General features: G+C 43.1%; 1 protein-coding gene and 2 long non-coding RNA genes across 10 annotated transcripts in view; 2 read left to right on the top strand and 1 right to left on the bottom strand.

The window, feature by feature from the left end:
- Nucleotides 1-4,048, top strand: part of LOC310678313 (cytochrome P450 2J2-like) — a 159,981-nt gene extending 155,933 nt beyond the window's left edge. For all 8 annotated transcript variants that reach the window (XM_083442129.1, XM_083442126.1, XM_083442121.1 and 5 more), the window contains exon 13: nucleotides 3,286-4,048. In XM_083442129.1, the coding sequence (XP_083298255.1) occupies nucleotides 3,286-3,473 (188 nt within the window). In that variant the 3' untranslated portion in view covers nucleotides 3,474-4,048. The remainder of the gene's footprint in view (nucleotides 1-3,285) is intronic.
- The window catches only part of LOC310678493, a 157,294-nt gene that overhangs the window by 88,436 nt on the left and 43,930 nt on the right, over nucleotides 1-24,928 (bottom strand). The window lies entirely within an intron of this gene.
- LOC310678528 overlaps nucleotides 6,920-24,928 on the top strand; it is a 60,425-nt gene continuing 42,416 nt past the window's right edge. Inside the window, exon 1 of the long non-coding RNA XR_014511817.1 lies at nucleotides 6,920-6,978. This is a non-coding gene — a long non-coding RNA (uncharacterized lncRNA). The remainder of the gene's footprint in view (nucleotides 6,979-24,928) is intronic.

The raw sequence follows: 24,928 nt of genomic DNA, 5'->3' as shown, positions 1-24,928 counted from the left end.
TACTCAATAATACTTCACACAACAAAGCAGACCAAAGTACGAGATGGCTCAGTCGGTAGAGCAGGAGACTCTTAACCTCAGGGTCATGGGTTCGAGAGCCAAGTTGGGCAAAAGATCTCTGCATTGCAGGGCATAGAGCTCGAAGACCCTTGGGATCTCTTCCAACTGTATGATTATCTCTCTCTCTCTGTGGATTTTCACCTTTCTAGTCACACTTCTTTGAAGTCTCTCAGCCCCACTCACCTCACAGAGTGTTTGTTGTGGGGGAGGAAGGTAAAAGAGAATGTTAGCCGCTTTGAGACTCCTTCGGGTAGTGATAAAGCGGGATATCAAATCCAAACTCTTCTTCTTCTAAAGTATGCAATTCTTGTGAATCACCTGAAGTGTCAGAAAGCATCACACAGGTAGTAAAACTTGGCTTAGTTACAAACAGTGGTAAAAGCTAAATAATTGGTATAGGAACATGAGAGTGTCTTGTAAGAACCATGTGGTCTCAGCTTGGAGTAACTACATCAGACCTCTCTACCCAGTGAGCTTCTCAGTTGGCCTGAGGGAGAACAAGAGGTCTGAAGTAAACCTGGCAGGACAGGTTACTCCATGGTCTTAACCCCTTTCTGCATTGCTGATTTGGGCAGTTGACCAACGTTTTCCTTTCATTTTTTAAAATCAAGTTTTATTGAAATTTTATACGTAAGTCACAATAAAAATCATACTAAACTAAAAGGGAAAATAGAAAAAAGATGAGGAAAGGAAGTAAAGAACGAAAAGAAGAAAAGGAAACTACAAAGTCCTCTATCAAGAGTAAATCTTCACCCTTATTCTGCACACAGAAAAGTGAGTCCTCCCAGTTCTCACTTAGGAGCTAGACCCTCTTGCCCCAGCTTCTAGCCCTGGGCAATCCTCTCTGCCCTTCCCCTCACACAGGGTCCTGTTAGAATTCCTGCTCCGGGATTGCAGTCATGGGATTGCTGTCCTGACAACGGTTATGGGCCCACGGATCGGGGCCACAGACCCAGTGCCAGCAGAAGAAGAATCGGGGGCTGTTTTTATCTCGGTTGGAATCTCCTGGAACTGGCAGTGTGAGGCAAGCACCTTCCGAGACAGAAGGGGAAAAAGCTGCGAGGAGACAGACTGTGAGTAAAGCCTGTGCTTGAAAATAAAAATAAAGGCAGGCCGGACTGTTTTGTGCCAAAGCCAGCAGCTCATGCACAGAAGAAGGCAAGGAGCCTTTGAAGTTCTTGCCAGGCAATTAAGGCCGGCAGAAGAAGGCTTGATTTATAGCCGTCTGATAAGGACAGTAAAAGGTTGTTCCAGCCTGAACTAAGCTGCGGAACAGAACTTTTGGAAGGGTAAAAGCCAAGTCCTTAAGTTAAATAGAGGGAAGGGAAAAGTGGCCTGATGCGGCAGGACTTTGACAAGAATGTAGCCATGATTTATGTGTTAGAAAGGGAGGACATATCCCGATGCTTCTGAAGCATTTTCCTGAGAGGAGAATGGGAGTGGTAGAAGGCAAAAGTGGGATTCCTGCTGCGGCAAGACTTTGCCAAAACAATAGCTGTATGTGAAACTTCAGCTATGGGGGAGGGAGCAATTTCCCCTGATGCTGTGTAGAAGTAGCAGACATGGACTTTAAGAAGATAGGATTCTTCTGATTCATTCCCTGTGAGTTTGGAAATGTGGGGGAGCAGTGTTTTGTTCCCAAAGCTGTACCAGCAGTTTGAGACACAATCTATGTCTGATGTTAGACAGTGTGTACGTTCAGCAGGAATTGAAGCTGTGTCACACGATGGACACTTCAAGATGGCGGAGGTGGCTGATCGGGATGCCAGAAAGGTTCAGAGGGCTAGATTTGCTGTTTCTGACGCCCACATGCAGTGGGAGGCAATGGCTCAGCAGACTGCCAGAAGTCACGCCCTGAGGGAAAGCTGATACAGTATCTCAGGGAGGCATCATGGATGAGAAGACGCAGAGCTGTTTTCTTGAATGCACGAGGGGGGTGTTTCCTGTTCCGGGGGGAGGACTGTCCAGAACGGAAGGAGAAGAAGGGGATCTGGCTACGACGTCATCCCAAGCATCACTGCAACCCGCAGGTGGCACTACTGAGGTCAAAGCACTGGAAAGTTGTTCATGTGAGAAGTTTGGACAGCTTCCAGAAGTCAGGAAGGCTTGCAGCATTTCTGATAGGCGATATGAAGCAAGGCCAGAGATGCAGAACTTCAGCACAGATTTGGTGACCGGCTGTTCCAGTGCAGAGGTGCAAGAATCTTTTGTGCTAGATTCTGAGGTGGAGGCACACCTTTGTGGAAGATGGAACTGGTTCACCACGTGTATGCCACAGAAGGATCCGATCCACCAGTTGAGTGGAGATTCCTTGGAGGTGCACAGCACCTGGACCGTGGAACTGAAAAGCTGTAACGTTGTGATGTCTAACGTGTTTTTCATTCCAGGTTGAGAAGCCCAGCTGATGCAGCGTGGCTGTTCTGTTTATGGCAACAAACAGAACGCAACCATCCAGAAGAACGAAAATGACATTATAAATGGCTTGTTCTTACTAGGTTGTGATGTTAACATAGGTAGTGGTGGGAAGGTTGGCGAGACATGTGATGTTATATCTGATAACCATTCTTTTCATGCAGGATGTGTCCATGGGTCTCCCAGTACCTGACACGAAGATGGCCAGGTGTACCAGTGCTCAGGACAAAGCAAAAGGGGGAGGCAATATGGGTATCTTGCAAAGGCACCCTATTGGTGATGATGACAATGACAAGGCAAACCCGGAAAAAGCCAAGATGCCAATGGATGGATCTGACATGTGGGTTCCAACGTCACAGAGCAATACGCTCGGCAAGCATCATTTGCAAGGCCTTTCCCTGGATTCAGACAGAGTTTCTGATGGGAACCCGGAAAAAGCCAGGATGCCAAATGGATGGGTCTGACATGAGGCTGGAAGCAAAGATTCTTCTTGGGGCAAGGCTTGTACATAGTACTGAGGCCTGATGCCAAGCTGATTTTACTCACTGGGGATGTTGAATGCAGTGCAGAATGGGAGGAAAATAAGGGTATTTTCCAAGGCTACCCCACTGTGGAAGGCTCTGATACAGAGTCTGCTATAATAAGAAGAAAGAAAGGTAAGCACTGACCAGGCTAGGAAATTGACAGCAGCTTTGCTGTTTTCCCTAGCCTAACTATTTCTAGGGTTATGTGGAATGTTTACAGCAACAAAGCAATGAACACTGGAAAGTAAATTATTGCTCACTTACTGCCTTCTTCATATCTCCTCTTCAGGGGCTCGCATTTGTTTGGGAATGCAGCTGGTAAAGATCGAAATATTCATCTTCCTGACCAGCCTGCTGAGGGCATTCAGTTTTCAGCTGCCAGAAGGAGTCAAAGAACTCAATCAAGAGGCTATAATAGGGGTTACAACACATCCCCATCCTTATAAACTCTGTGCAGTTCCCCGCTGCAACACATAAGAAAATAGGAAAATATTAGGGGCTGCACCCCTGCTTCCTGCACTCGGTGACCCCTTGGCCACTCCTGACACATGAACCCCGTAGCATTTCCCCTTCTCTTCCCATCTCATCCCATGCAGCTACTGAGGTCTCTTTTCACCTTCGCAGCTGCATTTCTGAAGCCACTTCTTTCTTATCTTCTGCAGCTCTGCTTTGCATCTGTTTCCCCCTTCAGGCCATCTCCCCCTTTTCTTTAGGCCCTTTCATGCCCCTGCTTTCATCTTCATCCCTCTCCTAATGCCTCCTTACTCCCTCCTTTTTGACAACTTCCTTTGCATCCCCATTCTTACTCTTGCTCCCTTTTCTCCTCCCCCTCCTCCTTCCTTTTCTCAAATCTCCCTTACACACACATTCCCACACCTCCTCCCCTCTCCCTCTTCTGCAACCCCCTTCTAACACCCCCCATGCTATGTTATTGTATCTTTAAGATGAGTAGACTCCTAAGAGCAAGACTGTCAGCTTCTCCAGTTGAAGAAGACTAAGTTTCTTTGATGGATACTGTACATGTGTGCTTGTTAATAAAATATCTCTTCTAATCAGTAAGTTGAACCCGGAACTTCATGTTGAGGACCACACAAGGTATCAGGAGTGAAATACATTGTGTGGAGGCACTATGGAATATTTGAAGGCTTCACATCCTTTATCACAGTTAAAAAACGGGCACAAAAGCTGTTACAGCCCACAAAGCTGCATGGAGGTTGAAAAGAGAGGGTGGGCAGCAGAACAACCAGGGCTGCATTAAGACCCTCATTCTCAGAGCATTGCATCTCTGGCTTTCCCAGCAGCGGCCGACATCTCACTCACTCACTCACTCACTGCATTCCTGGAGCTTCCTATTTACGGTAAAACCTCTTAGTGGAGCCCAAATGGATCAATTGAGGAGCGCGGTCACCAGACCACTTACCACAGCTTCACGTCAATGCACTTTTAGCTCCTTGGAAAGTTAATAGTTCCACCCAGCAGCAAAGAATGATACAAGCTCAGGTCTGGAGCCTAGTTGTGCACATCTAAAGGCTAACACTACAATCAGAAACACTTTTCACAAAATGCAAGCAGAACATTGGTCTTTGCCAAAAACTATTCCCCCCCCCCCCCGTGTCAGGTTCTGGGCACCTTGTGCTAACTGTCTTCCACATGCAGCTGCCTTTCCGACCCAGAGCTGAATTGCATTTTCATCCGCTCCTGTTTTTCCACAAACAGTGGTTTAACAAGAAAGCTCTCTTCTCAGGAAACTCCGGGAACTCCGGCTCTGTGGAGAGAATAGTGGGGTCTCCTAACAGTTCTCAGCAAAATACAGCTCCCAGGGTGCTTTTTTGTGGTGGTGAGGAGCCATGACTGTTAAAAGTGGTATTATAGAAATAATAATAATAATAATAATAATAATAATAATAATAATAATAAATTTATTTATATCCCGCCCTCCCCAGCCGAAGCCGGGGTCAGGGCGGCTAACAACACTAAAATAGTGCAACATTATAAAAACATTATAAAAATTAATTAAAATCAAAATTGATGGCAGCCATAAACTAAAGCTTTTTTAAAGATTGTCAAAGGAGGGAGTCAGGCTGCGCCCTGCCCAAAGGCCTGGTGGAACAGCTCTGTCTTGCAGGCCCTGCGGAAAGATGTCAAGTCCTGCAGGGCCCTTGTCTCTTGTGACAGAGCATTCCACCAGGTTGGAGCCGCAGCCGAAAAAGCCCTGGCTCTAGTTGAGGCCAGCCTAACCTCTCTGTGGCCTGGGACCTTCAAGATGTTTTTATTTGAAGACCGTAAGTTCCTCTGTGGGGCATACCAGGAGAGGCGGTCCCGTAGGTACGAGGGTCCTAGGCCGTATAGGGCTTTGAAGGTTAAAACCAGCACCTTAAACCTGATCCTGTACTCCACCGGGAGCTAGTGCAGCTGGTATAGCACCGGATGAATGTGATCTCGCAGCGAAGACCGTGTAAGGAATCTCGCTGCGGCATTCTGCACCTGCTGGAGTTTCTGGGTCAGTCTCAAGGGTAGCCCCACGTAGAGCGAGTTACAATAATCCAGTCTGGAGGTGACCGTCGCATGGATCACAGTGGCTAGGTCAGGGCGAGAGAGGTAAGGAGCCAACTGCTTAGCTTGGCGGAGATGAAAAAATGCCGCCTTTGTTATATGGTACCATATGGTATGGATATGACCTTGCTTTCAGATAGCAACTTATATTCCTTCCCACTCCAGAAAAAAGTGTTTGGGTCATGGCCTAAATACTTTGCATCTTTTCCTCCCCTGGCTTGTTTCACTGTGATTTGTCTAGATATATGGGCACAGGACTATGGTCCACCTGCCTCAGCGCTTCCTCCTCCAGGGATGGGCAGGCTCCACTTTGTTCTTTTACTGAAACCCCAAGATGCTTCGGCGGAAGCCCTTCCCCCAGGCCACCCAGAGTGGTACAGCCTCCATGAGAGCTACGCTTGAGGGCCCTGATCTGTCCCTGTGAGAGAGGCTTTTTATATTGAGCATTTAGGAAGAACTACACTTAACGTGGCAAGACTGACAGCTGCGGAGGCACGAGGCAGAGGAGCACTCTGGTATTAACACCCCAGAGGACAGGATCACACTTCAAAATGACCTTGACAGATTAGAGAACTGGGCAAAAACAAACAAGATGAATTTTAACAGGAAGAAATGTAAAGTATTGCACTTGGCCAAAAAAAAATGAGAGGCACAAATACAAGATGGGTGACACCTGGCCTGAGAGCAGTACATTTGAAAAGGATCTAGGAGTCTTGGTTGACCACAAACTTGACATGAGCCAACAGTGTGACGCGGCAGCTAAAAAAGCCAATGCAATTCTGGGCTGCATCAATAGGAATATAGCATCTAGATCAAGGGAAGTAATAGTACCACTGTATTCTGCTCTGGTCAGACCTCACCTGGAGTACTGTGTCCAGTTCTGGGCACCACAGTTCAAGAAGGACACTGACAGACTGGAACGTGTCCAGAGGAGGGCAACCAAAATGGTCAAAGGCCTGGAAACGATGCCTTATGAGGAACGGCTGAGGGAGCTGGGTGTGTTTAGCCTGGAGAAGAGGAGGTTGAGGGGTGATATGATGGCCATGTTCAAATATATAAAAGGATGTCACATGGAGGAGGGAGAAAGGTTGTTTTCTGCTGCTCCAGAGAAGTGGACACGGAGCAATGGATCCAAACTGCAAGAGGGAGGATTCCACCTAAACATTAGGAAGAACTTCCTGACAGTAAGAGCTGTTCGACAGTGGAATTTGCTGCCAAGGAGTGTGGTGGAGTCTCCTTCTTTGGAGGTCTTTAAGCAGAGGCTTGACAACCATATGTCAGGAGTGCTCTGATGGTGTTTCCTGCTTGGCAGGGGGTTGGACTCAATGGCCCTTGTGGTCTCTTCCAACTCTATGATTCTATGATTCTAAGTTTCAAACAGATGTTCCCCTGACTTCCACTCTCCTTTCCTTCAATGGCAGAAGTTTGAGTAAAATGGAGATGGAGGAAAGCTGAGATAACTGTGGCTTTAAAATGTAGCAGACCCTAGAATAATGGAGGTATGGAAGAACACTGAGCAAAATAGTAAAGGGTAAAGGGGCCCCTGACCATTAGGTCCAGTCTTGAGCGACTCTGGGGTTGCGGCGCTCATCTCGTTTTATTGGCTGAGGGAGCCGACGTACAGCTTCTGGGTTATGTGGCCATCAGGACTAAGCCACTTCTGGTGAACCAGAGCAGCGCACGGAAACGCCATTTACCTTCCTGAGCAGTAGCTACTTATCTACTAGCACTTTGATGTGCTTTGAACTGCTAAGCTGGCAGGAGCTGGGACCGAGCAACGGGAGCTCACCCCATCACAAGGATTCGAACTGCTGACCTTCTGATCGGCAAGTCCTAGGCTCTGTGGTTTAACCCACAGTGCCACCCACGTCCCATACTGAACAAAATAACCAGTGCTTATTTTCTAAAAAAAAAAAGTTTAGGGGTACTCTCATTTTGACTCAAGAAAATTGGGAAAAATCAATACAGTAAATGGGCAAAAGTACAAAGAATCAGAAAATGTTTAGGAGTATGCATACCTCTGCATCCCCCGAGGAATTTTTTAAAAAATATTTCTACCCCGCCCATCTGGCTGTGTTTCAGGGCTGCCTTCAGATTTCTTCTAAAAGTTGGATAACTGATGGGAGGGTATTCCACAGGGTGGGCACCACTACTGAGAAGGCCCTCTGCCTGGTTCCCTGTAACCTCACTTCTCGCAGCGTTCTCTCTCTCTCTCTCTCTCTCTCTCTCTGTGTGTGTGTGTGTAGTAACATAGAGAAACAGCAGAGATGGGCTTATAAGCAACCACCCAAAAGCTAACAAAACAGAAGAATGAAATGGAAAGTGGAATTAAAGAGGACAAAGATACTTTGGAGAATAATATGGATGAAGGATTGCCAGAACAGAAGGATGAAATGGTGGAGCTGGAGGCAGCAGATGGTGTAATGAGGAAGTCCTTCAGAAAAGGTGTCTGGAGGATTGAAACAGTCAGATGGTGGAGTTGTGATGTTGGAGGAGTGGAATAAGTCATGGATCAGGGGTCGGCAATCTTTTTCAGCAAAGGGCCAGTCCACTGTCCCTCAGACCTTGTGGGGGGCCGGACTGTATTTTGAAAAAATTTAAAAATGAACGAATTCCTATGCCCCATAAATAACCCAGAGATGCATGTTAAATAGAAGGACACATTCTACTCAGGTAAAAACACGCTGATTCCAGGACCATCCGTGGGCCGGATTAGAACGTGATTGGGCCGGCTCCGGCTCCCGGGCCTTAGTTTGCCATCCTGAGAAGTAAAGATTTATCTTCAACTATTTGAGGAAGGCTTTTTTATTATCACAAATAGCTAACAAAGGTTATGGGCTCAGTCATGCCCCACAAGTGGTGCTAGAAAACGGCAAGGAAATTTTGAAGTCAATCCCAAAACCAGCAACTTAAACTCAGCACAGTACAGGATGTTTATACAGATTTACCCATTGATCCATGTCTTTTGAACTTCCTGGCACAACTTTGTTTCAAAGTTCAGTTCATTAAATTTTACTTCTTCCTTTTTTACATTTCATTAAATGTTTGCTTTTTTCCAAAAAGGACTTTCATTGGTGAAATTTTCCAAGTGAAATATTTCTCTGCAAGGAGGGAGGAAATGGGAAAAAACCTCCCTATTGTCTCTTTGCTCACAAATCCTGCCTCAAGGGCTCATTTAAGATATCAATAGGGTCAGCCTGTTGTAGTTGTGAGCACCCTGTTGCAAGAGTTAATAAAGATCAGGCTTACTAGCTGCTTTGTTTCTCAATATTCTCTGGTTTGCCTCTGTTATTTTTCTCCTACCGAAAGAGAGCCTACAAAAGGACTCTATATATTAGCTCTTAGGTATCCCATAAGGGAAAAGGAGCAGTTTTGTTCTTATAACAGAAGACAGGGAAGTGGAAAAACTTCATGCCAAAACACACAAAGTGGTGTCTCAGTGCTTTTCACAAGGAGAGCAGTAACTGCTGCTTTTTTAATCCTTTAGTCACAGGATTCAGTCTTTCAAGAGGTAGGTTGTTGGCCTCCTCTAACTATTCAGTTTCTGGATCAGTACTCCAGAACTCTGGCTTCCCCCTCCTGTATGCACATGCAGTGGTATATTGGGTTACAGACGCTTCAGGTTACAGGTGCTTCAGGTTACAGCCACCACTAACCCAGAAATAGTACCTCGGGCAGCAGGAGGCCCCATTAGCTAAAGTGGTTCTTCAGGTTAAGAACAGTTTCAGGTTAAGAGTGGCCCTCCAGAATGAATTAAGTTCCCGATGTACATAGTTACAGTTCAAATGTCTTCAGGGGAGGGGGAGTTCTGACTGCTTGCTTAGGGCATCTTGTGAGCTTTTCTAAACACAGTTCTGGGCTCAGAACCCTCCCCTCCATCTCTTTGATGCTCCTCATGGAGAGAAAGCTAAGGGTGTAACAAAAAGCTGGCTACTTCCAAAAAAAAACCTCACGCAGCTGTTTTGCCAATGGAACTTCCCTGTATGAAGTTTACAACGTGTTTAACTGAAACACTTATTTGATGTGTATTGATCCAACCCTGCTTTGCAGGGTAGGACTCAATCCAGTGGCTTCATGTTACAAGAAAGAAGATTCTGAAGATTCTGAAATAAACGCACAGAAAAACTTTCTGACAGCAAGAGCTGTTTGACAGTGTAACAGTCTCCCTTGGAATGGTCTCCCCAAAAGCTGGATACTTCCCAAAAAACTCATGCAGCTGTTTTTACACTGGATTTTTATAGAAAAGCCTCTGGTTTTTTAAATAAAAGTTATTTTAAACTTTTTTTTATGTATGCAACAACAGCTGCACAATTGCTGTTAGCCCAGAGTTAGAAAGAAGATAAAGTTCCTAATAGAGAAGAATGGCAAATTAAACTGTTGGACTATGCCGAAATGGGAAAATTGACGGCAAAGCTCAGCAACCAAGAAGACCAAAAAGTTCAATACAGAACTGGAAAAATGTATAATTTATCTTGGAGACTACTGTAAGCCGTTGAAAACTTTAGCAGGATTGCAATAACACTTGTAATGTAACAAGAACTATGGAGACAATGGAGTTATAAAAAACATGGATTACAGATAAAGATGCAGTAGAAAAGGTTTGATAACAGAACCTAGGGAGGGGAAGGTGGAAAGTCCAGAGATTTGGAGGAATCTTAACTGTGGATGTGTGTTGCGGTATTACTATAATCTTATATTGGTAAAACCAAATAAAAATTATTTTAAAAAGCAAAAGCAAAAAGGATAGTGAAAGTCAGGGGAACGTCTGTTTTAAGCGTCTCCCTCTTTCATTTCTTGGATTTGGATTTGATATCCCGCCTTTCACTCCCTTTAAGGAGTCTCAAAGCGGCTAACATTCTCCTTTCCCTTCCTCCCCCACAACAAACACTCTGTGAGGTGAGTGGGGCTGAGAGACTTCAAAGAAGTGGGACTGAAGGACTTCATTTTATCTGTCATGGTAATCATGAGAAATTGATCATGCTGTGAGACAGTAAGTGGCCCTTATCTCAGATCAATTTCAAAATACTGATTTGTGGTATTTAGGGAGACCTCTTTGGCATAGTAGAAATGAAAATGACTACTCACACTATGAACAACGCTAGATAATTTTTTAAGGACAAAACCAATGGCTTCTATCAGCTTCTGGAACCGTTCATCTTCAAGAGCAAACCGGTGCCCAAAAACCACAGCACATATCACATTGGAGACTGAATTAGTGATGGGCATGGAGGGGTCAAGTGGCTGTCCTGCAAAATAAAGTTATACTAATGTTAGTTCAGCTGCTCCTGTTCATACTGAGAGTGGGATTTTATGGTGGCCAAGAGAAACTGCTGGGATATCCTTTAGGAACCAAGAAAAACATATCACATTTCTTCCTAAAATGGACAGAGGTAGCACACAAATAAATCTTCATACGCCAGCTCAGCACCATCACCTAGCATCACATACCCTTTGAACGTGCAAAAACCTCCACGAGCTGATGAGCCTCCTCTGCTATTTGGTGCTCCATGCCTTTCTTCCCCGACCCCAACTTCCGCATAGTAACTACACCAAAGCGTCTCTGTTGCCGCCAGGTGTGACCATTTGATAATATTATACCATTGAAAATCAGTGAGAAATTATTACTTACAGAAATCAATGTAAAAAGTTGCCATCTCAGAACAATGTTTACTGAAGTTCATATCCTTGCTTGTAAGAGCTGCTTAGTCTCTCTAAAGCAAAGAATTACAAGATGATGCAGAAAGGATTCTGGGTACAAATTGGAGAGAATTTAGAGGGAAAATCTATCAAGCTTCTGGTAATGCTATTGGGAAAAGAATGGAAGTGGTAGAAATGGAAGTTCTTTTCTTTTTCTCTTGCTAAATTTCCCTACAGGAAATGCGATCGCAAGATATACAACTGGGTGTAAAATAATGAATATACAAGTAAATAATTATGGATTGTTTTAAAATAAAAGACTACAGAGGAGAGTTTCCTGTGAAAATAAAAATGAAGGATTTATTGTTTTTAAACATGGAGGAATGGTTGGAATTTGGGGGGGGGAGATAAAGTCATCATACAGGATTGGAAGAGGACTATTCGATCCACTTCCATCTGTCTCTTGAAGTCTGCGGTTTCAACTACGGGAGCTGCCACCAGCTGTAACTGTTCTGGTTTCAGAATATGTCTCAGCCCGGAGGCTGACTCCCCCTCCAGATACTCCAGCTTCCGGGACAGGACATCCACCCTCTGGTTCTGGTGCCCCGGCATGTATCAGATTCGGAAGTCGAAAAGAGCAAAAAAACTTTTCCAATCTAATTTGCCTTTGATTCAGATGCCTCGCCATTTGCCAGTATTCTAAGTTATTGTGGTTCATGTATCTCCACTTAGTGTTGTGCTCCTTTGAGGAAATGTCTCCACACCCCCAGCGCTTCTTTTATGGCAAGCAATTCTCTCTCCCAAATGGTGTAATTCTGTTCTGAAGCATTCAACTGGAAGGCACACAGCCTCAAATCTCCGTTACGGTCTTCTTGTAGCAACACAGCTTCTATGGCACTTTCTGACACCCCCGACTCCACCATCATCGGCCGATGTGGATCTGTGTGGTGCAGGTACTCCTCTGCTGCAAACATCTCCTTGAGCTTCTCAAACACATCTTGTGCCTCCTCTGTCCAGAAGAATGGCTTCTTGCTCCTCAAGCAGTCTGTAAGGAAAGCCATGAGCCAAGAATATTTGGGCACGAACTTGTGGTAATAATTAGCAAAGCCTAAGAATCTCTGTAAGCCTTTCTTAGTCTTTGGCTTCTGCCAATCTAACACTGCTGCACCTTTGCTAGGTCCATGTACACCCCTTCAGGAGAGACGTGATAACCCCAAATTCCACCCCCTTGACATGAAACTGGCACTTTCCCAATTTCGCCTAGAGGCGGTGTGTCCTTAGTCTATGCAGCACCTCCGTCATGTGTCGCACGTGCTCTTCTGGGTTCTCATAGTAGATCAGCACGTCATCTAGGTAACACAAAACTGTATTGTCCAATAAATCTGCCAGTACATGATTGATGAACACCTGGAATGTGGCTGTGCCCGATTGTAGCCCAAAAGGCATAACTAAGTATTCACAGCTTCCAAATCTGGTATTACGAGCCATTTTCCACTTGTCCCCTTGTCTCACATGTATCAAATTGTATGCCCCCCTCAGGTCCAGCTGGGTAAAAAATTTCACCGACCGTAACATCTCCAGCAGGTCACCAATATGTGGCAAGGGGTATTGACTAGGAATCATGAGGCTGTTGGTTTTTCTGTAGTCGACCACGAGACGTCTTTCTGGGGTGTCTTTCTTGTTCACAGAGAACACTGGTGACCCACCAGGTGCTCATGACAGCCTAATAATCTCACGTTCCAAGTGCTTCTTCAGAAACTCCCGCGAGTTGGCTAATTCTGCTTCTGACATGGAATATAGATGACTGGTTGGCACCAGGCACTAAGCCTATTTTCCAGTCATAAGGTCTGTGGGGTGGGTAACCTATCTGCCTCCTTTTCACAGAACACATCCCTATAGGCCTTATACTGTAGGGGTATGCAGCTCTCCTCCCCCATGAGTTTCCCCCCCTACCTCTGCCCCTTGGCTCCTACCTCTATTGGTGCTTCGAACCCTAGGCAGTGTGCTTGGCAGTAAGCTGAATCAAACGTTAAAGAACGCTGCCCCCATGCTATTACTTTGTGAGCTAACTTGGTGATGTGAAACATCATTGTCTCCTTGTGGCCTGACAACTCCACCCCCATGGGCCATGTGGCATAGGCAACTTGCCTCCCCACCAATGGCCTGCCATCAATTGGTCCATCCATAGTTTCCAAAAACTCCCCCAGGTTTGAGAGAGTGCTGTGCTTGGCTGCCGTTAGAGGAATTGTCCATCCTTTAGCATTGCCTTCTAACATGCCAATTAAATATGCCACTCTCTCCTTATCAGACTTAAAATCCACTGCTCTCACATCCAGAAAACAGAGAGCTTCATTTTAATGGCAAGATAGTCCGCCAGGTAACCTGCATATTTAGAGGGGTTTACTGGCTCTGAGAGTCCTTTCTGCCTCTAAATGCAGTCTTTGTTCTCTCTTTTATTAAATATATATATATATATATATATATATATATATATTAAATGTTTAATAGTTATAAAAAAAAAGAATAAAAAAGAAACAATAATTTTTTTTAACAGACAATACATCAAAAATAGAAGAAAAAACAATACCACAGAACAACAAGAAAAAACTAAAACATTTAAAAACACATCCAAATTTCATTTCATCTTTCATATGCTTGTTTCCTCGACTTCCTCGCGCCTCCCTTTTTTGTATTCTAGTTCAAATTATCTGGTTCAACAAATCCTTTCGCTCTTTCTCAATTTTTGTTCTATAATTTATCCTAATACAATTTAACTTTAAATTTTCCACTTTAGCGCTTTAAAAATTAATTTTTGTAATACTACAGTGGAAAAAAGAGTTATTTGGGACACAAGTAAGGCGGTTATGAGAGGTTTTTTGATACAACAGAATGCAATTAAGAAAAGAATACAAAATGAGAAAAAAGATAAAATCCTGGAAAAAATAAAGGAAGGAGAGAAAAAACTGAGACTGAAACCAAAGTTGCAAGAGATTCTGAAAGAGATAAAGTTATACCAAGTACAATATACGAAATTGATGAACGAGGAAATAGAATGGAAGATCAGACAGATGAGACAAAAGACTTTTGAATCGGCAAATAAGTGTGGGAAACCTCTGGCATGGCAATTGAAAAAAAGACAAAAACTTAACACAGTTACGAATTGGGAAGTGGAAGGAAAGAAAATACAGAATCCAGTGGAAATTAGAAAGTGCTTCCAGAGGTATTTTAAACAACTGTATACACAGGAGAAGCAGAAAGAAATGGACATTGATAGATTCTTGGAAGTTAATGGACTACAAAAAATCTCTCAGGAAAATAAATTAATGTTGAACCTCAAAATTACAGAGCAGGAAGTAGAAGGGGCTATACAGAATATGCAATTGGGTAAATCTCCAGGACCGGATGGACTGACTTCAAGATATTACAGATCTTTGAAAGAATGGCTAATACGACCTTTAAAGGAAGTCTGCAATGAAATATTGGAGGGGGAAAAGGCACCGGAGTCGTGGAAAGAGGCCTATATTACACTTATACCAAAAACAGAGACTGAAAAGACACAACTTAAGAACTACTGCCCCATATCACTGCTTAATGTGGATTACAAAATTTGTGCAGATATATTGGCTAAAAGACTAAAAAAGGTATTAGTAGAGGTAATTCATAAAGATCAAGCGGGCTTTCTCCCCGGCAGACACTTGTCGGACAATACAAGGAACATAATTATTATTATTGAAAAACTACAGGTGAAGATAAATACTAAAGCAGTTCTGGTATTTGTGGATGCGGAGAAAGCCTTTGACAACATTTCTTGGAGTTTTATGAAAAAGAATTTACAGGGGATGGGGGTGGGTGAAGGTTTTGGAAATGGTATAGGTGCAATTTATGCAGAACAGAAGGCTAAACTAATTGTGAACAATGTGGTGACGGAAGAATTTAAGATTGAGAAAGGAACGCGACAAGGGTGCCCAATCTCTCCATTGCTCTTTATATCGGTCCTGGAGGTTTTGCTAAATATGATAAGAAGGGACCAATCGGTTAAAGGGATACAAGTGGGGGCTAAACAGTACAAATTGAAAGCATTTGCTGATGACCTGGTATTAACTTTACAGGAGCCAGAACCTAGTACTAAAAGAGCATTGGAATTAATTCAAGATTTTGGCCAGGTAGCAGGCTTTAAGTTAAATAAAATGAAAACAAAGGTACTGGAGAAAAACTTAACTGCAATAGAGAGACATAAGTTTCAGAAGGTGACAGGACTAACAGTGGCTAAGAAAGTGAAATACTTGGGGGTTAATATGACTTCTAAGAATGTAAACTTATTTAAAGATAATTATGAAAAATGCTGGTCTGAAGTGAAAAAAGATTTAGAAATATGGTCAAATTTGAAATTATCACTGCTAGGTCGAATTGCTGTTATAAAGATGAATGTACTGCCAAGGATGTTGTTTCTGTTCCAAACATTGCAAATTCTGGATAAAATGGATTGTTTCAAGAAGTGGCAGAGAGAGATCTCTAAATTTGTCTGGCAGGGCAAGAAACCTCGAATAAAATTTAAGATATTAACAGATGCTAAAGAAAGAGGTGGATTTGCCCTGCCAGACCTTAAACTTTATTATGAATCAGCCGCATTTTGCTGGCTGAAAGAATGGATGCTTCTTGAAAACACTGATGTTTTGGATTTGGAAGGTTTTAACAATGTATTCGGTTGACATGCATACTTGTGGTATGACAAGGTTAAGGTCCATAGGTTCACTGAAACAGTGAAATCTGCTATGATTAAATGGGCACAAGATGTTGGACTCAATATTATGATGGTTGACTGGGAACAGTTATGGACCACTGGTATGAAATTTACGGCATGCGATGCCTTAAAGGAGAATTTAATGAAAATGATTTATAGGTGGTATATAACACCAGTCAAGCTGGCAAAAATTTATCATTTGCCCGAAAAAAGATGTTGGAAATGTAAAGAAATGGAAGGTACCTTTTTTCACCTTTGGTGGATGTGCCCAAGGATTAAGACCTTCTGGGAAATGATATATAAAGATATGAAAAAGGTATTTAAATATACCTATCTGAAGAAACCAGAGGCCTTTCTCCTGGGCATGGTCGGCCAACTGGTGTTAAAGAAAGATAGAACTTTTTTTATGTACGCCACAACACCAGCAAGAATACTCATTGCAAAGTATTGGAAGACACAAGAGTTACCCACCCGGGAAGAATGGCAGATGAAGCTGATGGATTATATGGAAATGGCGGAAATGACTGGCAGAATCCGAGACCAGGGAGAAGAGTCGATGGAGGAAGATTGGAAAAAATTTAAAGTATATTTACAGAAATATTGCAAAATTAATGACTGTTAGAAGAATATTGGAATGAAGTTATATGGTTTTAGCAGAAGTGTTATTAAGAACTATATGAATATTAATTCTCAATGTGTCAAAGTGGAAAATTTAAGGTTAAATTGTGTTAGGATAAATTCTAGAACAAAAATTGAAGAAAAGGGAAAGGATTTGTTGAACCAGCTAATTTGAACTAGAATACAAAAAAGGGAGGTGCGAGGAAGTCGAGGAAATAAGCAAATGAAAGATATGAATATGAAACTTGGTTGTGTGTTTAAATGTTTTTGTTTTGTTGTTGTTGTATTGTTGTATTGTATCTTTTTCATTGTTGATGTATTATCTGTTGAATCTATGTATTGTTTTTCCCTATCTTTTTTCTCTCTATAACTATAAAACATTTAATAAATATTATTTAAAAAAAAAACAATTTTTTTTTGTATAATTCTTAATAACGCTTCTGCTAAAACCATATAACTTCATTCCAATATTCTTCTAACATTCATTAATTTTGCAATATATATACTTTAAATTTTTTCCAATCCTCTTACATCGACTCTTCTCCCTGGTCTCGGATTCTGCCAGTCATTTCTGCCATTTCCATATAGTCCATCAGCTTCATCTGCCATTCTTCCCGGGTGGGTAGCTCTTGTGTCTTCCAATACTTTGCGATGAGTATTCTTGCTGCTGTTGTGGCGTACATAAAAAAAGTTCTATCCTTCTTTAGCACCAATTGGCTGACCATGCCCAGGAGAAAGGCTTCTGGTTTCTTCAAGATGGTATATTTAAATACCTTTTTCATTTCATTATATATCATTTCCCAGAAGGTCTTAATCCTTGGGCACGTCCACCAAAGGTGAAAGAAGGTACCTTCCATCTCTTTACATTTCAAACATTTTTTATCAGGCAAATGATAGATTTTTGCCAGCTTGTCTGGTGTTATGTACCAACTGTAAATCATTTTCATTAAATTCTCCTTTAAGGCATTACATGCCGTAAACTTCATACCTGTGGTACATAACTGTCAGGGAACTGCCATCGGAGTGGGAGGCGGAGAGGAGGCTCCTGGACGATGGAGGAGAGGGTCCTAGTAGGAGGAGGGACAGCCCATCCGCTGGGGAAGCTAATCAGCGTAACACCAGTGGAGAAGGGGAGGAGATAGAGGAATCGGAGAGGTGGCTCCAGGACTCTTCGCAGGAGACCAGCAGAGAGGGCACAAGTGCTCCTTTGCCCACATCCACCTTGCGCAGAAAGCTTTCGCGCAGGCAACGGGGTAGGAGACTGGGCGTCAAGCAACTTTTATGTTGGAAGCGGTTTAAGAAACGCCCACTGACGGATTCTGCCAGCGACTGAGGCAGCCATGGAATAGAGGCTGTCCTGTCAGAAAGGGTTCAACCATGCAAGCTAGCCATGAGTAAAGGCAACTTACGCACAAGCAATCCCTAGAACCATTACAGGTACATATAGTATTCTGCTAAAATGGGAAACAAAAGATGAAGAGGTGAAATCAGTTATGATTAAATGGACAGAAGATATAGAACACAACATAATGCTTGAAGTTTGGGAAAGATTGTGGAAAACTGATTCAGAATATACAGATTGCTCTTTGCTGAAAGAAAATTACATGAAAATGATGTATAGATGATATATAACACGAGTGCAGATAGGAAGAATGTATAAACCTGGTTGAAATATGTCTTGGAAATGTAAGGAAAAAGAAGGGACTTTTTACCATATGTGGTGGGACTGTAGCAAAAATTTAAAAATTCTGGGAAATGATATACAGTGAGTTGAAGAAAATTTTCCAATTAACCTTTGTAAAAAAGCCTGAAGCATTTTTGTTAGGGATTGTAGGAAAAGACCTGCCAAGGAAAATGAATAACATCTTCATGTATGCGACAACAGCGGCAAGAGTCTTAATAGCACAAGGATGGAAGAATGAAGAAATCCCGACCAAAGAAGTGTGGCAAGAGAAACTGATGGATTATGCGGAACTGGTGAAATTGACATACAAACTACGTGATAAGGACAAGTGTGATTTTAAAGAAGAATGGGAACCCTTTACAAAGTACTTAAAGAAACAAGAAAATGAACTGGACTCCTTGGCAGGTTTTGAAGAAACATTCACAACCCTTTTATTGGTAATACATAGATAGATAAATTAAGGATATCTACAATTTTATAACATGCAGAGAATAACATGTGTTGAAAAAACAGAGAGGAACTGAGGGAAGTCAGGGTGGGTTTTTCCTTTTTGGGGAGGGGGGAGGGGAAAATGGGGGGGAATGAGGATGATGTATTTTTGATAAAATGTTATGTTGAAATTCCTAATAAAAAATATTTTTAAAAGAGAGAGTTGTTTGGAAGCAATCCTGGTTAATGGGATCTTGAAGGGCTTGAGTGTTCATTTTGCACCTTGGTTTCCTTCCTTGAAGCCTGTGTTGAGGTATAATCTTGATAGCCATCGTGGAACATATTAGTCGTCATAGCTCTGGTAAGGAGCACATCATGGTAATCTTTAGCACAGGCAATAACATAGTCTAAGAGGTGCCAGTGGTTTGACCGAGGATGCCTCCATGAAGTTTTAAATTTATTTTTTCTGTCGAATGAGTGTGTTGGCAATAGTAGCCTGTTGGTTTTTGGTGAGTTTACCAGAAGTCTGGTAGGGACTTCTGACAGGAAGGTGGGCTTTGAATGCAAGACCCTGGGACTCATTCACAGAGATTTATGGAATATGTTCAAGGAAATTAAATGTCCATCTGAAATAAAATGCAGTATTCACAATAAATCTTCTGTTTCCGTCATTCTCTTCAGATAAAATGCACAAGGAAATAGAAGATGTCATAGGTTCTGCTCACTCAATCTGCTATCAAGATAAGAAGAAACTGCCCTACACCAATGCTGTGATTCATGAGATGCAGCGCTTTAAATACGTCAGTTTTTTGGGGTTCCCTAGGCAATGTACAAAGGATTTGAAACTGCGTGGTTTTCTCATTCCCAAAATATAACAGTATGATACAGCTGCACTCCTGTAGCCCAAGAACAAAGAGCAGCAAAAGGTTGCATATTGAGAAATGCAGCCAGCCATACAGGAACTTCCTGCCTAGTCAAAAATCTGAAGGGCAAGAGCAGGAGCTCCATCTGCAGACATGTTTCACCATCAGCAAGATTGTGGCAGGGGAGGAGCATGTAGTGGCCAGAGAGTTCTCAGCCTGCCTGTGAGCATTCATTTTAAAAGAGGTGGGGGAAAGTCCTCTTGTGTTCCTGCTTGTACAGAAAGTTTTTACAGTGATGAATACAAAGCCACCCACCAAAATAATAATAATAATAATAATAATAATAATAATAATAATAATAATAATAATTCAGATCAGTCTCTGCAATGATTAGTCTTGGGATAGTGTGGGACAATTAAAAAAAAAGTATTGATATGAATGCATTCCAAGTCACTTGTTTCTTATTTGCAGGGGACTATTATTGTTCCCGATCTGCTTTCTTTTCTTCTTGATCCAACACGGTGGGAGACACCTGCAAAGTTCAACCCAAATCATTTTTTGGACAAGGATGGACAATTCATGACCAGAGAAGAATATCTGCCATTTGGTGCAGGTAAATGCAGACGACCAAGCTATGTTGTGATCTGTAGATGTGCTTACTGGTCTGCTTCCAGGAAATGACATCAGCAGCAACACAGGAGGGAGTGGGCTGGAACAGAAGAAGCATCTTTCTGGCTGGAGTGGCACTTTGGGCAGCAGAATGGGGCAAGGCAGTGGCAAGTTAAGTTGGTGGCTTGGGTTGGTGGCTTGGGACCAGAGCCATAGCTAGGTGATCTTGCGCCCCTGACAGAACTGTCCAGATTGTGCTCCCTAGCACGGAAAATTAGCTCTTCTTTCTGCCTCTCCTCCACCCCACCCTGTGCCATTCAATTCCTCACACACTTCACCTTGTATTGAATTATTTCCCATAAAATACAATATTTAATTTATTATATCTTAATAAAAGGTTTCATGAAAGCAAATGACATTTAGATGGCAGTTGACAGTTTTTTTTAATGTAATTAAGTTGTAAAACAGTATACAGATAGGCCTAAATGAAATGTAGAAAAAATATCATACTGATTTATTTCACAATGATAACTTTATATTATAATACTATATGATGTAAAATGGCATTGCTTTCACAATATTTGTGTTATTTGGTTGATATAAATAGGAAAACTATTAACATTATTCACAAGTCACGTTACAAGTTACAATTCAGAAGAGTTGTTATTTGAAATCTTTTTAAAAAGTAAAGTTAGGCCAACTCTGGCTTTAAGTAGGAATCTCCTCAATGAAGTCTGATGTGATTAGAACTTTATTTTTCTTGCTTTAATCGAAGAAGACTCAGTAATAATTTCATCAAAGTCTGTTTTTGATGCTAGTTCATACTCGATGGACAGGATTGCTAGACTTTTTAGTCTGGTTTCACTCATACTTGATCTTAAGTAGTTTTGCATGAGTTTTAACTTATTGAAACTATGTTCACAAGATGCTACACTTCCTGGCATAGTGAGATATATTCTCAGTGCTACGTACCTCTGCGAACATCCGCCCTGAAGAGCGTCCATTGCGGCGAATGTCCACGGCAACCCGGAAGTACCAGAATGGGTTACTTCCTGGTTTGCCGCTAGCACATGTGCAGAAGCGGTAAATCATGCTTCATGCATGCACAGAAGTGCAAACAGCTCCACGCGTGTGCACAGACACTGCACTTTGCTCTGCATCCTTTCGGCTAGTTGGCTGGGGCTCCGGAACGGATGCCTGCTGCAAAATGATGTATGACTGTATTTTGATATGGGGATAAACATCTCTTAATGCAGCAGAAACTGGTGTATAAATTGCTGCTCACCAGGGAGTTGAAATGGTGTTATGTAAGAATGGAGTTGAATAGGATCCAAAATGCAGCAGTCTGATTGGTCCCAGAACAATAGGATTCAGAATGCAGCAGTCTGATTGGTGCACAGGAGCCACCCCTTCCAGCTCCAGGTGGAAGTGAATCCGCAACCTGGTTGGCCTACAGCAGAATCCTGGAATTAGCCAATCATGTGGGGCCCATTGTGTAAATTATGTATATAAAGCAGACATTCAGGGGGGAATGTCTGAGGAAAAGCATAAACAGCTAGCCTTGCCATTTGCACTGTGCAATTCCATATAAATAGATTGCAGTCGGAAACAAAACCTTTCCTTTTCTCAGAAAGGCTACTGGATTGCCGATGAGCCTCCCTGTTTGGAATGTTTCATTTCAGAGAGGAGATTACGGGGCTGATTTGTAAGTTAGCCAGTTGGCGCGAGGGCGCGTTTGTGCGTGTCCGCAGAAGTCACACACAGAAGCATAATAACTTAACAATTGATGCTCAAGGCAAATCTCCACTCTCTCTCCTCTCCCGCCTGTTCCTCCCCCCCCTTTTTTTCTTTTCGTTCCCCATCCAAGCGCTCGATCCACCCTTGGAGCGATCGCCCTGCCCTGCTTGGCTGCTACCCTAAGGTAACGATTCAGCCATGCGATTGGAGCATGCATTCTTCAGAAGTCGCACAAAAACCAGGAAGTGAGAAAGGCAGAGGGGTGGGTGAGAAAGTGAGAAAGGTGGAGGGGAGAGAAGCGCTCTTAAGCAACCAGGGAGGCAAGCAGCGTCCTGCTACTGGTGGCAGCATTCGCAGCAGCAGCAGGATCCCCTATGCCCGAGATTCCCAATGGTCCGTCCCAGCTCAGGTGGGAAAGCGAATGTGCTGTCTGAGGGAGCCACGTTGTGCTCCTTTCCCCTCCATACCCGCTGTGGTGCAGGGCTGCGAGAAAGAGAAATCTGGCAGGACAGTTTGCTTATGGTCTTAACCCCTTTCTGCATTGCTGATTTGGGCAGTTGATCAAAGTTTTCCTTTCATTTTTTTAAATCAAGTTTTATTGAAAGCTTTATTTGTGAGACACAATAAAAATCATAACAATCTAAAAGGGAAAATAGAAAAAAGATTAGGAAAGATAAGATAGAAGACCTTGTAATTTCCTTTATTTCGTTTCTGTCAAAATTAAATGTTCACCCTTATTCTGCACACAGAAAAGTGAGCCCTCCCAGTTCTCCCAGTGTGGTGTAGTGGTTAAGAGCGGTAGTCTCGTAATCTGGGGAACCGGGTTCGCGTCTCCGCTCCTCCACATGCAGCTGCTGGGTGACCTTGGGCCAGCCACACTTCTTTGAAGTCTCTCAGCCCCACTCACCTCACAGAGTGTTTGTTGTGGAGGAGGAAGGGAAAGGAGAATGTTAGATGCTTTGAGACTCCTTAAAGGGAGTGAAAGGTGGGATATCAAATCCAAACTACTACCTCTCCTCCCCCTCCTCCTCCTCCTCCTCCTCCTCCTCCTCCTCTTCTTCTTCTTCTTCTTCTTCTTCTTCTTCTTCTTCTTCTTCTTCTTCTCACTGGGAGCTAGACACTCTTACACTGGCTGCTAGCCCTGGGAGATGCTCTCTGCCCTGCCCCTCCTGAGTAGGGGAGGCGCAAAAGGTGCCCGCCGAATCCCACGTTCACAGGCTTCTCCCGCCTGTGATTTTTTTCGGGTCTCCGCCTTCACTGTGGCGGCCAGACCCAGATTCCCACGAGGCAAATTCCTCCCGATCAGAGGAATTCCGCCATTACCGGAGGCACCAACCCGGAAGTCCCCCAGGACCCTTCATCTTCAATCCATCCTCTTCCTGAATGTATCTTCCTTGATATGAGATAGGGAACTTCAAATTACAGAACAAAACATAAGTATAGCAAGAAGAAGGAAAGGTTAGCACTGACCAGGCTAGAAAACTGACAGCAGCCTTGATGTTTTCCCTATCCTAACTATGTCTATTTTGCCAAAGTGTTATGCAGAATGTTTATAGCCACAAAGCAATGAACCTGGGAAAGTAAATTATTCCTCACTTGCTGCCTTCTTCTTGTCTCCTCCTCAGGGGTTAGCATTTGTTTGGGAATGCAGATGGCAAAGACTGAAATATTCATCTTCCTGACCAGCCTGCTGAGGGCATTCAGTTTTCAGCTGCCAGAAGGAGTCAAAGAGCTCAATCAAGAGGCTATAATAGGGATTATAGCACATCCCCATCCGTATAAACTCTGTGCAGTTCCCCACTGCAACACATAAGAAAATAGGAAAATATTAGGGGCTGCACCCCTGCTTCCTCCACTTAGTGACCCCTTGGCCACTCCTGACACATGAACCCCCTAGCATTTCCCCTTCCCTTCCCATCTCATCCCATGCAGCTACTGAGGTCTCTTTTCACCTTCGCAGCTCCATTTCTGAAGCCACTTCTCTCTTATCTTCTGCAGCTCTGCTTTCCATCTGTTTTCCCCTTCACCCCATCTCCTCCTTTTCTTTAGGCCCTTTCATGCCCCTGTTTTCATCTTCATCCCTCTCCCAATGCCTCCTTACTCCCTCCTTTTTGACAACTTCCTTTGCATCCCCATTCTTACTCTTGCTCCTTTTTCTCCTCCCCCTCCTCCTTCCTTTTCTCAAATCTCCCTTACACACACATTCCCACACCTCCTCCTCTCTCCCTCTTCTGCAGCCAGCTTCTAACACCCCCCCCATGCTATGTTATTGTATCTTTAAGATGAGTAGACTCCTAAGAGCAAGGCTATCAGCTTCTCCAGTTGAAGAATGTTAAGTTTCTTTGATGGATACTGTACATGTGTGCTCGTTAATAAAATATCTCTTCTAAATCACTACATTGAACCCGGAAACTGGAACGCAGACCACGCAAGATATCAGGAGTGAAATAGGTTGTGTGGAGGCACTATGCAATATTTGAAGGCTTCACATACTTTATCACAGTTAAGGAATGGAAGGAGGAGAAGTTTGAAACAGACGTTCCCCTGACTTCCACTAGCCTTTCCTTCAATGGCAGAATTTGAGTAAGTACGTCCACCACACCCCTCGCCAGGCCATTTTATTAGCAAAAGAATCTTTTACACAGTGCTCGTAAGAACCAATCATATTTCCTCTGAGCATTTCATCAAACACCACGTGGGGAAAAAGTTACACTACAACACTAATTAGCATGCATATATTTTGGGGTAAATATGTTGAGAACTACAAAGGGGTAGTAAATAGTTGAGAACTACAAAGAAGAGCATCTGGCAACCCTGAGGTTATAAACAATCAGTACACATGATAAGAAGGATGGCCAGGAGGACAGTGACCATTATCCCCCCAATGTGAGATCTGTTTCCTAGCCCTAAGATTACCATCCTACATCAAATAAACTTGCCCACTATCTTTGATGACCCAGGACGCCTGCCTGTCTAAGCAACTGGGCTGTGTACGTGACAAGAGAAATGGGCAGCAGAGGCAAAAGGGCATGGAAAGGACATGAATGTAGAATCTTATGGG

This window comes from Podarcis tiliguerta (assembly GCF_965153285.1).
Source record: "Podarcis tiliguerta genome assembly, chromosome: 5".
Lineage (NCBI taxonomy): Eukaryota > Metazoa > Chordata > Lepidosauria > Squamata > Lacertidae > Podarcis > Podarcis tiliguerta.
Note: the sequence above shows the minus strand (reverse complement) of the source record. Positions and strands in the feature narration are given on the sequence as shown.